Source organism: Lycium ferocissimum, chromosome 2 (assembly GCF_029784015.1).
Source record: "Lycium ferocissimum isolate CSIRO_LF1 chromosome 2, AGI_CSIRO_Lferr_CH_V1, whole genome shotgun sequence".
Lineage (NCBI taxonomy): Eukaryota > Viridiplantae > Streptophyta > Magnoliopsida > Solanales > Solanaceae > Lycium > Lycium ferocissimum.
In genome coordinates, this window is record NC_081343.1 from 49,211,157 (window position 1) to 49,224,612 (window position 13,456).

A 13,456-nucleotide genomic window follows, 5' to 3' on the forward strand; every position below is an offset into this window, starting at 1 on the left:
TGATACCATTTCAGTATATTTATATCCGATGATGGTATTCTACTGAGAGACCCTCATTGAAGGACTGACGCAGTCCTCCATGATACCATCTCAATATATGCTATATATCATGATGGTATCATAGAAGACTGAAGAGTGTCTCACCGAAGGATTGAAACAGTCCCCCATTATAGCATCTCACTATATACATAAAAGATAATGATATCATAGAGATTTTTTCAAAGAAAGTGTTTTTTTTTTTAATAAATGAACATGATCCTCTATAATACCCTATCAGTATATAATACCATATGAGTTTCAAAGAGGGTTGCTGAGTGTTTTTGAAGAAATGAAGATGACTTCTGTGATACCAAACTGCCGTAAGGCGGTTTACCCGGGCCGATCTCCAAAAAAACATCTTTTGATCCATCAAATTTGAGTTTTCCACAAATTGGCCCCGGCCTGCGACATAGCTGGGGCCTACGACACTACCCGATGCCTAGCGGAACAGCCCAACACCCAGCGGCGTTGTCAGCGCCCTGTGACACCGGCTACGCCGAGCGACAATGTTGGTATCATAATTTTGTGGGCAACAACAATAACATACTAGTGTGATCCCACAAGTGGGGTTTGAGGAGGGTAGGATGTATGCGGATCTTACCTCCACCGGGGTAAAGAGATTGTTTTCGATAAACCCTCGGCTAAATAGAAACATGATTGATGTAGATTGCAAGAAAAATAAGACAGCAAAATATCATGATATAAAGCACATAAAGCAACACATAGTAGTACACACAGAAGAGTATGGATCTACGCGATACCTAGATAATAGTACTAAGAAGAAGAGATGAGGAGATGAAGAAGCTAGCCCCTACCTCTCACAAAACAGTGCTGCAAAACTCAACTACCTACTAACCGTCTACCCTAATTCTAGACCTCAAAATCTTCCTATCTAAGGTCATATCCTCAGTCGGCTGGAGTACTGCCATGTCCTATATAATCACCTCTCCTATTTCTTCTTCGGTCTACCTCTACCTCTCCTAACTCATGCTACCGCAAATCTCTCACACCTTTTAACTGGCGCATCCTCACACCTCCTCTTCCTATGCCCAAACCATCTCAGCTTCGCTTCCCTCATCTTGTCCGCCACAGAAGCCACTCCAATCTTATCCCGTATAACTACGTTTCTAATCATATCTCTCCTAGTATGATGACACATCTAAACATCCTCATCTTCGCTACCTGCATCTTCTGAGCGTGAGAGTTCTTGACTGACCAACATTTTCTCCCATACAACAATGCTAGTCTAACCACCACTCTGTAGAACTTACTTTTCAGTAGGCAACACCTTCTTAGCGCAACACCCTAGAGGCGTGCCTCAATTTCATCCACCTGCTCTAATACGGTGTGCGGCATCATCGTCAATCTCCCTGTCTCCTTGTATTACGGACCCAAGATACTTGAAGCTTCCTCTTTTAGGTATAGCTTGTGCCTTAATCTTCACTTCCACATTTGTTTCTTGCATCAGCTCATTGAACTTGCACTCCATGTACTCCGTCTTATTTCTGCTTAACCTGAAACCTTTAGATTCTAAGGTTGTTCTCCAAACTTCCAGCCTATCGTTAACTCCCCTGTGCGTCTCGTCAATCAATACTATTTCATCCTTAAATAACATACATCACGACAGTTTCTCTTGAATATGTCGTGTTAATTCGTCCATTACTAAGGCAAATAGAAACACACTGATTCTTGATGCAATCCCATCATGTCCGGGAAGTGTTCAGAATCACCTCCCACTGTCCTAACCCAGATCTTTGCACCCTCACCCATACCCTCGTAAGGGGGTATGGGAGGTTAATTTTTTCGTTTTCAGGGGTATCGACGTCTTTCCCCAATATTAAAGACCAGCCCATTTAAAGGACAAATATTAAAGACCAGCCCATTTGAAAGCCGAAGCGTGCAATTACTCGGAAAAAAAGGGCCGTATTCTAGGTGACAAGACAGCCCAACCAACTTAGGCCCAAACAAATTGGGCACTGATGAGACCATGACCTAAAGTGTATTTAACAGATCCTATCGTTCATCCTTTTAGGGTTTAACATACACACCTCTCCCCGGCAGCTCATCAAATCGGAAAACCGCCAAAATGGTTCGTTTTTCTTACTTAATTTATCTCATCAAAATTGTTTAGCTTATTACTTGTATCTTATGCATTAAAGACTAGATTTCTTGTTATCTCTTATGTCTTATGCTCTCAAGTGTATGGTGTTGATCCCAAGTGACACTGGTTAATTTTATGCCCCGTCTATGCTAATAATGAAATGTGATTGTTTACTGTTGCAGAGTTAAATGTGATTTGTCTTAAGCTTTGAACAGTTTAATTTGTGTCGTATAGTGCAAGTTGTTTGTGTGCTATGTATTGAAAACTGTTCTTACCTATGTGTAAGAATGTGATACTAAATTTACTTTGTTCATCTAACTTTCATGCACATAAACAGATGAGAATTTAGGATTTCTAGAACATGGGTGCACTACTAAAGAAAAGAGCAAAAAAATGCATTAAGTGGGAATTGCCTCTAAGTAATTAGCTCAGATTTCAACCAAGTACACCGTTAAGCCTTTTTGTAGCATGGATGCCATAAGTCAATTCTAGGATTTATTTACATAAAATGATGTGTTCATGTGCCCCATAAATTGCATACAAGTTCGCCCCTGCACATAAATGGTAAGACTTTTTGCATTTAGTTTTTGGAAGTTTCGTTTACTGATGTAAACTTGGTCACTTCTTATTTATGTATAGGCAAGAGGGTTGAAGAAACATTTGAAGAGGCTCAATGCGCCTAAGCATTGGATGCTTGATAAGCTTGGAGGTGCTTTTGTAAGTGAAATGTCGTTCTTGAATAATACTAGTTAGTTTCCTGCTTCTTGACCTTACTGTTCTATTTGTTCTCTTCTACAGGCTCCCAAGCCTTCTTCTGGCCCACATAAATCAAGGGAGTGTTTGCCATTGGTTATTATCCTAAGGAACAGGTTGAAATATGCTTTGACATACCGTGAGGTCCAATCTATCTTGATGCAACGGCAAGTTATGGTTGATGGGAAAGTTAGGACAGACAAGACTTACCCTGCTGGTTTCATGGGTAAGAACGCCTCCATTAAATAGTTTTTCATTGCCAAACCTTTTGATTTATATTCCCTTTATTTCTCTACTGCCTAAGTTTTGTTCAGTTCCTTGCCAAAATAATAATGCTGATTCATCTTATGTGTATGCTTTCAAACAATAAAAAAAAATCTATATGCACATGCTTTCCCAGTTCCAAAGACAATTGTTAATCACTTTGTCTACATGCTTTTCATTAAGAATCCTTTTGCCTCATGTCTCTTTCGTTTCCTTGTTGCTATGTTTGTTGAATCCCTTGGCAAATTGGTAAGCTGATATTTTCTTTGTGTAGATGTTGTTTCAATCCCAAAGACAAATGAGAACTTCCGACTTCTCTATGACACTAAGGGTCGCTTCCGTCTCCACTCACTCAGAGATGAGGAAGCCAAGGTTAGATTTTCATGCTCTTGATTTCTGCATTGACGGATCTGAGTAGATAATTGTAAACGATTAGCGCATCTGAACCTGCATTTATTTTTTGGTTTCTCTGGTATGCTGCGTTGTTATGGTAGTCACATTGTTTTCTGCTCTTTGCAGTTCAAACTTTGCAAGGTTCGATCTGTGCAGTTTGGACAGAAGGGGATCCCCTATATCAACACTTATGATGGAAGAACAATCCGCTACCCAGATCCCCTCATCAAGGCCAATGACACCATCAAGCTGGACTTAGAGTCCAATAAGATTGTTGACTTCATCAAATTTGATGTTGGAAATGTGGTGATGGTGACGGGTGGTAGAAACAGGGGACGTGTTGGTGTTCTTAAGAACAGGGAGAAGCACAAGGGTAGCTTTGAAACAGTTCACATTCAGGATTCCCTAGGGCACGAGTTTGCTACCCGATTAGGAAATGTGTTCACTCTTGGTAAAGGTACTAAGCCATGGGTGTCTCTACCTAAGGGCAAAGGTATCAAGTTATCTATCATTGAAGAGGCTCGCAAGAGGCTGGCTGCTCAATCAGCTACAGCTGCTTAAAAAGGCTAGGTCGATCTTAGATAAATTTAACAGGTTGGGCCATGTTTCTCTCTGTTTAGAGATTACCAATCTTATTTTGATTGTTGCATTTTAACATATGTGTATTCGGTACTGTTGCACCTTAGCCCTTTTTGTTGGGAAAAGCGGTTGACTGAGTTAAGATAAATGTTTTGCTTTTAATGCGATAAATTTGTATTTTATTGGCTGAGTATAAATTTTTTCTTTTTGAAATTTGTGGCCAAAAACTTACTATAAATATTTTTGTGGCTGTAAGTTATTTCGTTGCAGTTAAAATGAGAAGTTAAAAAATAAAGTGTTTAGTGTATCACATAAAATGGCACTGGCGGAGTACAAGAATGTATCAAGTATAAAGGACACTCAATATTGGCTCGGAGGAAGACAGAATCCATCTCAATGTTTTCATTTGTGGTGAGGGGAATTACTGTCAGAATGCAACATAATAAGTGTTGGTCCTTTGATGACATTCTTGAGGCAAAAAATCACCTAAAAATTCATGAAAAGTATATTTATTGTGATGATCTAGTGGTTTTATTTCTGCTTCTTCAGTGCCCAAAGCCATTTTATGTGAAGGTATTTGGACACGGATTAAGAAATTAAAGAAGAATTTAAAATGAATAGTATTAAAGGTTTCACATGCCTTTTCATTTTCTTTCCTTATGAAAAATGAACTTTAATATCAAGTGAGTACTTTGCAACGGTAAGTAGAACAAATATGGCGTCTCCTGCATAAACTATATTTTAATGTATTTTATAGTAACATGTTTTATTAAGATATATTTAGGCACAAACCAGCACTTAGTAAGTACTTGCAGATGCAAATATGCATTACTTTGGTATACGTAGAAATAAACATGGTGTTAAATGAAAGAGTCGAACAGAACCTAAAACAGAAATTGAAATATGCAATATAAATTCTCGCGTCAATTCCAGCACAGTAGTGGATAGTTGCCTGCTTTGTACAACAGAATGTTAAAAAACAAAACAGATGTCAGTATCCTAGCTAATGGGAGAACTCTTGAATTTTGTCTTGACAATTTGGCCATTGACTTCTGAAATGATTGAAACTTCCTTGGCATGGCTGATTTTCCACTTATCTCTGTTCTGCAATTTATGAGCGAAAACGAGTGACGTGCCCATAAGGGTGAGATCATCAAGGCTAGTAAGGTGATTGAAGCCATCTGGTAGGCTTGTTAGCCTCGGACAATCAGCTATTAGAAGAAACTGTATTTCTGGAAAAGAACCTTTCTCAATAGGCATCCAATTGGTCCAATTTTCCATGCCAAGAATCCTCAACAGTTTGAGCTTAGGAAATCCTCCGCGAGGGACGTTAACAGTGCTGTTTATGTAAGCTGAAGATGCTAATGTTAGAATAGCTAGGCTTGGAAGCTTTCCAAGAATAGGAAATGGATCTTCTGTCAAGAAGTTCTTGAAAAGGTACAATGTGTGAAGGCAATCAAGAGAAGCAAACCATTCTGGCAATTTTTTCATATGAATTTGGAGTTTGAGTTTCTCCAAGTGCTTAGTGGACTTTGTGAGAGATTCCATTTGTATGTTCTGCTCAAATGGACTTTCACTTAGTACTGTTAAGGACCTCAACTTTTTTTTTTTTTTTTATCAATCAACCACTCTAACTGAGTGGCTACTTTATTGATTTCATCTAAACACAGAACAAAGGAGATCAACCTCCTTGTACCTACCTTGTATGGACATCCCCATACTAAGGGAATTGTAGGATTTCTGATAAGCTTACAAAAGTATGTTACGGGAAGAGTAGAACCTCTTCATCTATCCATAAGGCATTAAGGAACATCAAAAGAGTAAATCCTATCTAACCTCCTATCTATATTACAACGAGTTTGAACTAATATTATTCCGGAATGTTGGCATCGCATTCTATCCATATTCATTTCTCCTTTCACTTCTTTGGGAAGATTATGAAATTCAGTTATCCAAGTGATCGAGTTGCAGTTTAATCCCCAGTTAGATAAACTGTCAGCCACTCTGTTGCCTTCCCTATAACAATGCGCTATGCTCCATCTATCAGCCTGTTCCAGGAGTTTTTTGATATCCAAAATAGTGTCCATGATGTTCCATGGGGGGTTGTATTCATCCATTATCCAATCTACTAACAGCTTTGAGTCACTTTCTATATCTAAGCATTTATATCCATTTTGCGTGCACCAATCAATTCCAATTTTCATAGCTAAAGCCTCTGCCACATTGTTGGTAGTAATTCCAAAATTTATTCCATATGCAGCAATCAGAAAGCCTCTGTTATTCCTTATTACACCTCCACCTCCACTATTACCCGGATTTCCTTTTGAGCACCCATCCGTGTTTAATTTCACGCAACCATCAGCAGGAAAAGACCACTTAACAGGGAAGGATTTGATACATGTTTTGGCCTGTTCTATGATCTTAATGAATTGCATCCAACTTATGTAAGGGTCCACATTTTGGAACTGTTTATGAGTTACCATCACGAGCTGTTGATATATTCCAAGCTTGATCTTTTGAAAAGACATCTTTTTATCCTCAAACCTTGCTTTGCACCTGCTAATCCATATCTGCCAGATGATAATCCCAGGTAGTACTTGAAGGACCATACTTTGGATAGGATTCTTGCCTTTAGTAAGCCACCAGTTAATGACCTGATGTCTTAAACTGTTTGAATTCTGAAAAATCCCAAACCATTGTTTGAAGTGACTCCATACTTGTTGACTAATATTGCTTTTATAAAAAAGATGTTCCACATCTTCTTGATTATGACTAATACAGCAAGCACACATAGAAGGGAGATGCACATTGAATCTCCTCAAATTCAAGTCAACAGCAACTTTATTTTTAAAAACTTTCCATAGGAAAAAAGAAACCTTGAATGGAGATTTTTTGTGCCACATCATTTTATTGATCAAAGAGGGATTCTGAGCCCTTCTCACAGTATTCCAGGCAGACTTACAATTAAATCTCCCATCGGTTGTGACTGTCCAAATAGGATTGTCCTCTAGACTGGGAGAGTTAATAGTAACTCCTCTGATTTGGTGTACAATATGCTCAGGCAGCTTTTTCTTGAGCTTTTCAACGTTCCAGGCTCCATCTACAATATATTCAGCCACAGTGCCTCTTACCGAAGTATTAGCATCACCAAACTGGGCTAGTTCCCCCAAACCAGACCAGTTATCCCACCAAAAACTTGCATTTCCTTTGTTGATTCTCCATAATATAAGATGATCAATATTCTTTTTAATCTCCATCATCCTTCTCCAATTATGAGATTGTGCGTAACTCCATTTCCTAGCCACAGGATGAATTCTTCTAGCATATTTGGCCTTCAAAAATTCTGCCCACAATGACTCCTTCGTTCTGAATTGCCACCACAACTTGGCCGAGAAAGATTCTGAAATATCCTGCAGGGACCTTATACCAATACCACCTTCTAAAGTAGGCATACATAAACTGGACCATTTAGCCCAGTGGTATTTATTCTTGCCTTCATTGTTGCCCCATAAAAAGTTAGCAAAAATTTGCTCCATTTGTTTGAAAATAGTTTTAGGAGGTTTACAAATGGCTAGAAGATGCACAGGCATAGCTGAAAGCACATGTTTAATCAAAACTATTTTCCCTCCTGTTGATAATCTGCCATAATTCCAAGAACTTACCTTCTTGATAGTCTTGGTTGCCATATCAGCAAAATATTGAATAAGCTTCCTTCCTTGAAATAAAGGGCATCCTAAGTAGGTAATTGGAAACTCTTTCCTTTGTACTTGAAGAATATTCTTCACAATTCTGCTCCTCTTGTTAGAAGTCTTCTTATCCATTATAAAGCAGCTTTTATCTCCATTGATCTTCTGTCCAGAATTAGTGGAATAATCCTCAAGAACCTTCATAATTAGATTCAAAGTCTTAGTTTTTCCTGCACAAAAAATTATCAAGTCATCAGCATAAGCTAAGTGATTGATTTTAGGTCCAGTTGCTTGCATAGTGAAGCCTCTGAACCTTGGTTTATTATACAGTTCATTTAACATGCAAGATAAGGATTCTGCAGCAATTATAAATAAAGCAGGAGAAATAGGGTCCCCTTGTTTTACCCCCCTTTGAGACTTGAAAAATCCATGCCTCTTCCCATTAACAACAACACTGTACCAGTTGTTAGCAAGCATATTCCATATCATGAAAATCACTTTTTCATCAAATCCCATTTTCCTCATGACAGCGCACAAAAAATACCAGGAGAGTCTGTCATAAGCCTTATTCATATCAATTTTCAAAACCACATTACCCCCATTATTCTGTCGCTTCATGTCATGAATAATTTCCTGTGCTAACAGGACATTTTCACCAATTGCCCTCCCTTTAATAAAACCACTTTGATTTGAGGAAATAATCTTTGGAATAATTGTAGAAAGCCTTTCAGAAAAAACCTTTGAAATAATTTTTTGAGTGACATTGCTAAGACTGATAGGCCTAAAGTCCGAAAAGGTTTGAGGAGCATCAATCTTAGGCAGTAATATCAAACAAGTATTAGTAAAATATCTTGGGATTTGTTTGCCATTAAAAACAGCTCTAACCAATTTAATAATGTCAGTTCCTACAATGTCCCAAGATTTTTGAAAGAAAAGACCACTGAATCCATCAGGGCCAGCTGAACTGTTTGGATTAATGTCAAAAACAGCATTTTTAACCTCCTCTTCAGAGGGGTTTTTTGATAAAAATTCATTATCAACAGAATTAATGCCAATAGGAACATGTTTAAGGATATCAAGGTCAATATAGTTGTCCTGCTGTGAAAAAAGTTTCTGATAAAACTGAACTGCAGCATTGCCAATCTCCTCTTCCCCTTCAATCCATACTCCATTATCACAGATTCTATTGATATGAAGATACTTCCTTCTGCCCTTCACCACAGAATGAAAAAACTTAGTGTTTTCATCTCCTTCTAAATTCCATTTCAGATTTGCTTTTTGCCTCCAAAAGCTATCCACATGTTTATGATGTAATATCAGCTCTGCCTTAGCCTTGTTCATGTTTTTTCTATCCTCCTGTTCCATACTCTCCATGTATTTCTCTTCAGCCTTCATTACTTCCTCCTCAAGCTGCTGTATTTTATCAAAGATGTTGCCTACTTTATTCTTGGACCAATCTCCTAAGGCTCTGCTAGTATTTTTAAGTTTCTGTTGAACTTCCCAAAATATGTTGCCACTTGTATGCGAAAACCAGTGGTCTTTTACAATCTCCTGGTATCCTTCTATTTCAGTCCAGAAGTTCAGGAATCTGAAGTACTTCACATATGATTGACTAGAATTCTTGCCAGTTATTAAAAGGGGACAGTGATCTGAGCTAACTCTTGGTAAGTGAATAACATCTGAAATGTCAAAAGCCTCAGACCATTTTTCATTGCTGATCATCCTATCTAATCTTTTCCATATAACTTCTTCGCCCTTTCTTTCATTTGACCAAGTGAAAATATTCCCCGAGAATCCATTATCTTTTAAACCACAATCTTGCAAACACTCCATGAATGGCAAGCTTTTTTTCAGACTGTGAGGTCTACCTCCCATTTTCTCATCAGAAGATAGAATACTATTAAAATCTCCACAGATAGCCCATGGTTCATTGATTGTAGAAGCAATTGCTCGCATATATCTCCAAAGGTCCTCTCTACCAGCTGTTCTTGACTTAGCATATACTACTGAAATAAATACCTGTTGGGAAGAGTTCAGAACCACTTTGCAAGTCACCATTTGGTCTTCTGAGCAATAAATGGAACAATCAATATCATTACCCCAAAAGATCCAGATTTTGTTACTATTATTAGCATAGGCCCCATGCATTCCAAGATTGTATTTGTAGCTTTCAATTTTTGAATCCTTTATGAAAGGTTCCTGAAGAGCAACCAAAGGAATTTTGTACTCTTTGATCATATATTTCAGCCTCTCAGTTGCAGCCTGAGAGTTCATCCCTCTAATGTTCCAACTAAGACACTTAAACATTAATATTCTGTTTGGAAGTTTTTTTGGGATCCTTCTTTTGATTTTTTGCGCTAATATTCCTCTTGTTTTGCTCACCCTCCATTTTCCCTTTCGTACCTCCTGGAGGCATTTTCTCAACTGTAACTTTCCTTGAACCAGGTTGTTCTTTCTTACTCTTGAGATCCTTTATTAACTCCTCTTCTTCCTCACTCTCCTCTTCCTCATCTTCCTCACTTTCATCCTCGTTTTCTTCTTCAGATTCATCTGAGGTGTTTTCTTCCTCTGTTGATGTAACTTCAGCCCATTCATCATCATTATCTTGCTTTGGTTCTTGTTTGTCCTCATTGATTTCCTCTTGTAACTCTTCCTCATCCTTGTCTTTATTCCCCTCTTCCAATAATTCATCAAAGCTGTTTTGTGTGATAGTTTGCTCTCCCTCCTTGGTTACATGATTAGTCTTTGCTTGTTTTTCTTTTTTTGATCTTTTGCCGGATGATCTTTTCTTTTTGCTACCAGCATGTTCCCATCCCTCCTCATAAAACACTATCTCCAATTCATTTGGATCATTTATCATGAACGTGTTCTGTGAAGGCTTACTTCCTTCCTGGACTGTTTTACCTCCTTCAGGGGTTTTGAAGTTGTGATCAGTCCCATCAGCTTTGGTATCTTTCTTCTCGGATACACTCATGTCCCCTATCTCCTCTATATTATCCTTACTCACCTCCTGTTCCCCTTTGCTTTTTTTTTCTGATTTATCTTTTCCCTGGTTCACATTGTTGACATTTTCTTTTCTTTGTGTCTCATTTTCAGGCATTGGTTTGTTGACTCCAAAAATAGCTCCTGTAGGCTTGAAAACAGTTTTAGGGGGCTCACTTTTCCCCCTAAATCTCCTTAAAAACTTACCATTATTTATCTGTTCCTCTCTACCTCTTTCATTTTGTTGGTTTTCATTGAATTTCCCATTTTGCTCCAGAGGATTCTTTTTCTTATTCTGCTCAAATTTCTTAACATTCTGTTCCTTTCTTGAAGCTTCATTTTTGTGTGCTGCTATTTTTTCCTCCTCTTCCTTTAGTTCCTCTTGTTTTTTCTTTTCAAGCACCCTGCATTCGATTAAATTATGTCCCAACTTCCTGCAATGCTTGCAATATTTTGGGATATTTTCAAACTCAATTTTCTGCTCAAAGCCTTTTAATGGAACATTATCATCCTCAATTCCGATCCAAACACTTTTAACTAAAGGTTTGAGAAGATCCAATTCAACCCTTACTTTTGCCATACTAGGTCTAGTCATACTCCTAGTAGCCACATCAATTTCTAGTGGAGTACCCACTTCATTGGCAATTTGTTTAACATAATGCCAATTATGAAGATGAAAAGGTAGTCCTGGAAGAAGAATCCATACCGGAACTATGGGTAAGTCTTCCTCCGGCTTAAAATCCGGTGTCCATTTTTGTAGCCAAATTTGATACCCATCAACTTCAATCAATCTTTTATAAAGAATAAAATTGTAATCTTCTTCATTTGTGAAGTTTAGAAAGATATTGAAATTGTCGAACACACCTATTTTTGGAGTTCCTTTCATCGGAAATTTCTCAGAGAACTTTGACCTAATAGAATCAATTTGGGGCCGACTTTTGAGAAATCTCCCTACAATTGTCCTTCGACAATGACTTGCCATCACTCCATAGAAATCAGTTGCTTTGAAAATCACAGCTGGTTTGCCATTGTGCGAAGTTCTTCTTCCTTTAATCGATTCGGGTTCAATGCGTTTAGGAGCTGCAGATGGACCCGGAGTTTCAGTGAGGGTTTTCGCATACGATCCTGTAGAATCGTGTGTCGATGGGATCGCCTCAGTTGAGGCTTCCTTTTGAACTATTGCACTCGCCGGAAGGGTGCCAGACGGCAGCCCCATGGCTTGATCGGAAAATTAACGGTAATAAAAAAAGTAATATAACGGCACACTTTAAGAGAGAGAAAATGTATGGCGCGTGTAGCGCGTTCTTTTTGTTTTCTTGAGGCACGTTAAGGACCTCAACTTGCTCATCCTTTCTAAAGATTGGCAAAAATCTTTGCTGTTGGCTTCAGTCATTTTCCCTATATAGAGTTTCCTCAAGCTTGTTAAACTTCTTAGTTGTTTCACTAGGTCTTCATCTGATTCAATCCCAGATAGCGTTTGCAGCTTCACAAAGTGTTTACCTCCACTCCCTATCATGAAAACTAGACAGGAGAAGATGTCTTAGGTGTCGCAGCTCATTGATTCCAGCAGGCAAATGTTTAACTTCCGTATTTCTCACATCCAACGTCTGGAGATTCCTCCAATTCTTCACTGATTTTGGAAGATCGTTTATCAAAGTCCCTCTTAAATCTAAGTACTGGAGATGAATCAAATTACCAATCTCATTTGGTAGTTTTTCTAGAGGAGCATATTGTAAATCTAGAACTCTTACCAATTTGAGCTGCCTTAGCAGTTTCTGTAGAGCTGAAAATGACAATTCATTTACTCTAAAAATGAGAAGAGACCTCAGATTCAACTTACTGAGGTCTGAGGGGATACTATCTGCATCTTCATAGATTGCAAGTCTCCTTTGTCTCTCTTGAATAGTCTTGTCAACGACTTCTTCCAAGATGGATCCGAATATCTCTTCCTTTAGCATTTGATCGGCCACATCGCGCATTAGATCATGCAACTTGCACGCTTTCACCACATCTCGAGCATGTATAGTAACTGCTTGAATCATACTTCTGTCGCTAAGCTGAACAAAGTATTGGTTTGCGACCTCTTCCTCTGTTTTATGAGCAGTTCCCTCAACAAACCCCTCAGCCACCCACATTCGTATTAGCCTTTTCCTCCCAATCTCATAGTCCTCGGGGAACAAACCAAGGTAAAGGAAACAATACTTGAGGTAAAACGGAAGGTGATTATAGCTGAACAAGGAGGCCTTGTTTAGACGCTCAATGTCTCGGTGATGGTTGAACTCCCAGTCTAAGGTATCGAGAACAGATTGCCACACACGGATATTTCTCCCCTTACATGATAACAAGCCCCCGATGGCTACAATTGCTAAAGGTAAACCTCCACATTTTCTCACTATGGCCTCCGCGAATTCCTTCAAGTCATCAGGACAAGTCCCCTGAGATGATCAAAAAGCCTTCTTGCAAAAGATGCTCCAAGCTAATTCATAAGGGAGGGGTTGGAGATCATAGATTTGGACATTATCCTCAGGAGGATGCTATACCGCGAATTCTTGTTGTAATTATGATTCGCCTTTTCTTCGCGGAAATGCATGTTTAAGATCTTCCCATAGCTTATCATCCCATATATCATCAAGAACTAGCAAGTACTTCTTGTCTTGCA

General features: G+C 38.6%; 5 protein-coding genes across 7 annotated transcripts in view; 1 reads left to right on the forward strand and 4 right to left on the reverse strand.

The window, feature by feature from the left end:
- The window catches only part of LOC132042357 (protein PLASTID TRANSCRIPTIONALLY ACTIVE 12, chloroplastic), a 36,788-nt gene that overhangs the window by 12,330 nt on the left and 11,002 nt on the right, over positions 1-13,456 (reverse strand). The gene's annotated exons all lie outside the window — the stretch shown is intronic.
- Positions 2,062-4,311, forward strand: LOC132042347 (small ribosomal subunit protein eS4). Its single transcript, XM_059432914.1, has 5 exons — positions 2,062-2,128; positions 2,780-2,857; positions 2,939-3,119; positions 3,432-3,529; positions 3,677-4,311. Exons 1-5 carry the CDS (start codon positions 2,126-2,128, stop codon positions 4,109-4,111), a joined length of 795 nt encoding a protein of 264 aa, XP_059288897.1. The 5' UTR covers positions 2,062-2,125; the 3' UTR covers positions 4,112-4,311.
- Positions 5,129-5,677, reverse strand: LOC132047688 (disease resistance RPP8-like protein 3). Its single transcript, XM_059438696.1, has one exon. The coding sequence runs from the start codon at positions 5,675-5,677 to the stop codon at positions 5,129-5,131; it is 549 nt and encodes a 182-aa protein (XP_059294679.1).
- On the reverse strand, positions 10,115-12,013 carry LOC132047690 (uncharacterized). Its single transcript, XM_059438697.1, has one exon. The coding sequence runs from the start codon at positions 12,011-12,013 to the stop codon at positions 10,115-10,117; it is 1,899 nt and encodes a 632-aa protein (XP_059294680.1).
- Positions 12,294-13,456, reverse strand: part of LOC132047691 (disease resistance protein RPM1-like) — a 2,454-nt gene continuing 1,291 nt past the window's right edge. The window contains exon 2 of the mRNA XM_059438698.1: positions 12,294-13,232. Within this exon, the coding sequence (XP_059294681.1) occupies positions 12,294-13,232 (939 nt within the window). The remainder of the gene's footprint in view (positions 13,233-13,456) is intronic.

Excerpts from the sequence above, each read along its gene's own strand:
- LOC132047688 (XM_059438696.1), bottom strand. The coding sequence starts at position 5,677 with ATGGAATCTCTCACAAAGTCCACTAAGCACTTGGAGAAACTCAAACTC.
- LOC132042347 (XM_059432914.1), top strand. Across the intron at positions 2,858-2,938 it reads ATAAGCTTGGAGGTGCTTTT|GCTCCCAAGCCTTCTTCTGG; the intron begins GTAAGTGAAATG and ends TCTCTTCTACAG. Across the intron at positions 3,530-3,676 it reads TCAGAGATGAGGAAGCCAAG|TTCAAACTTTGCAAGGTTCG; the intron begins GTTAGATTTTCA and ends TGCTCTTTGCAG.
- LOC132047690 (XM_059438697.1), bottom strand. The coding sequence starts at position 12,013 with ATGGGGCTGCCGTCTGGCACCCTTCCGGCGAGTGCAATAGTTCAAAAG.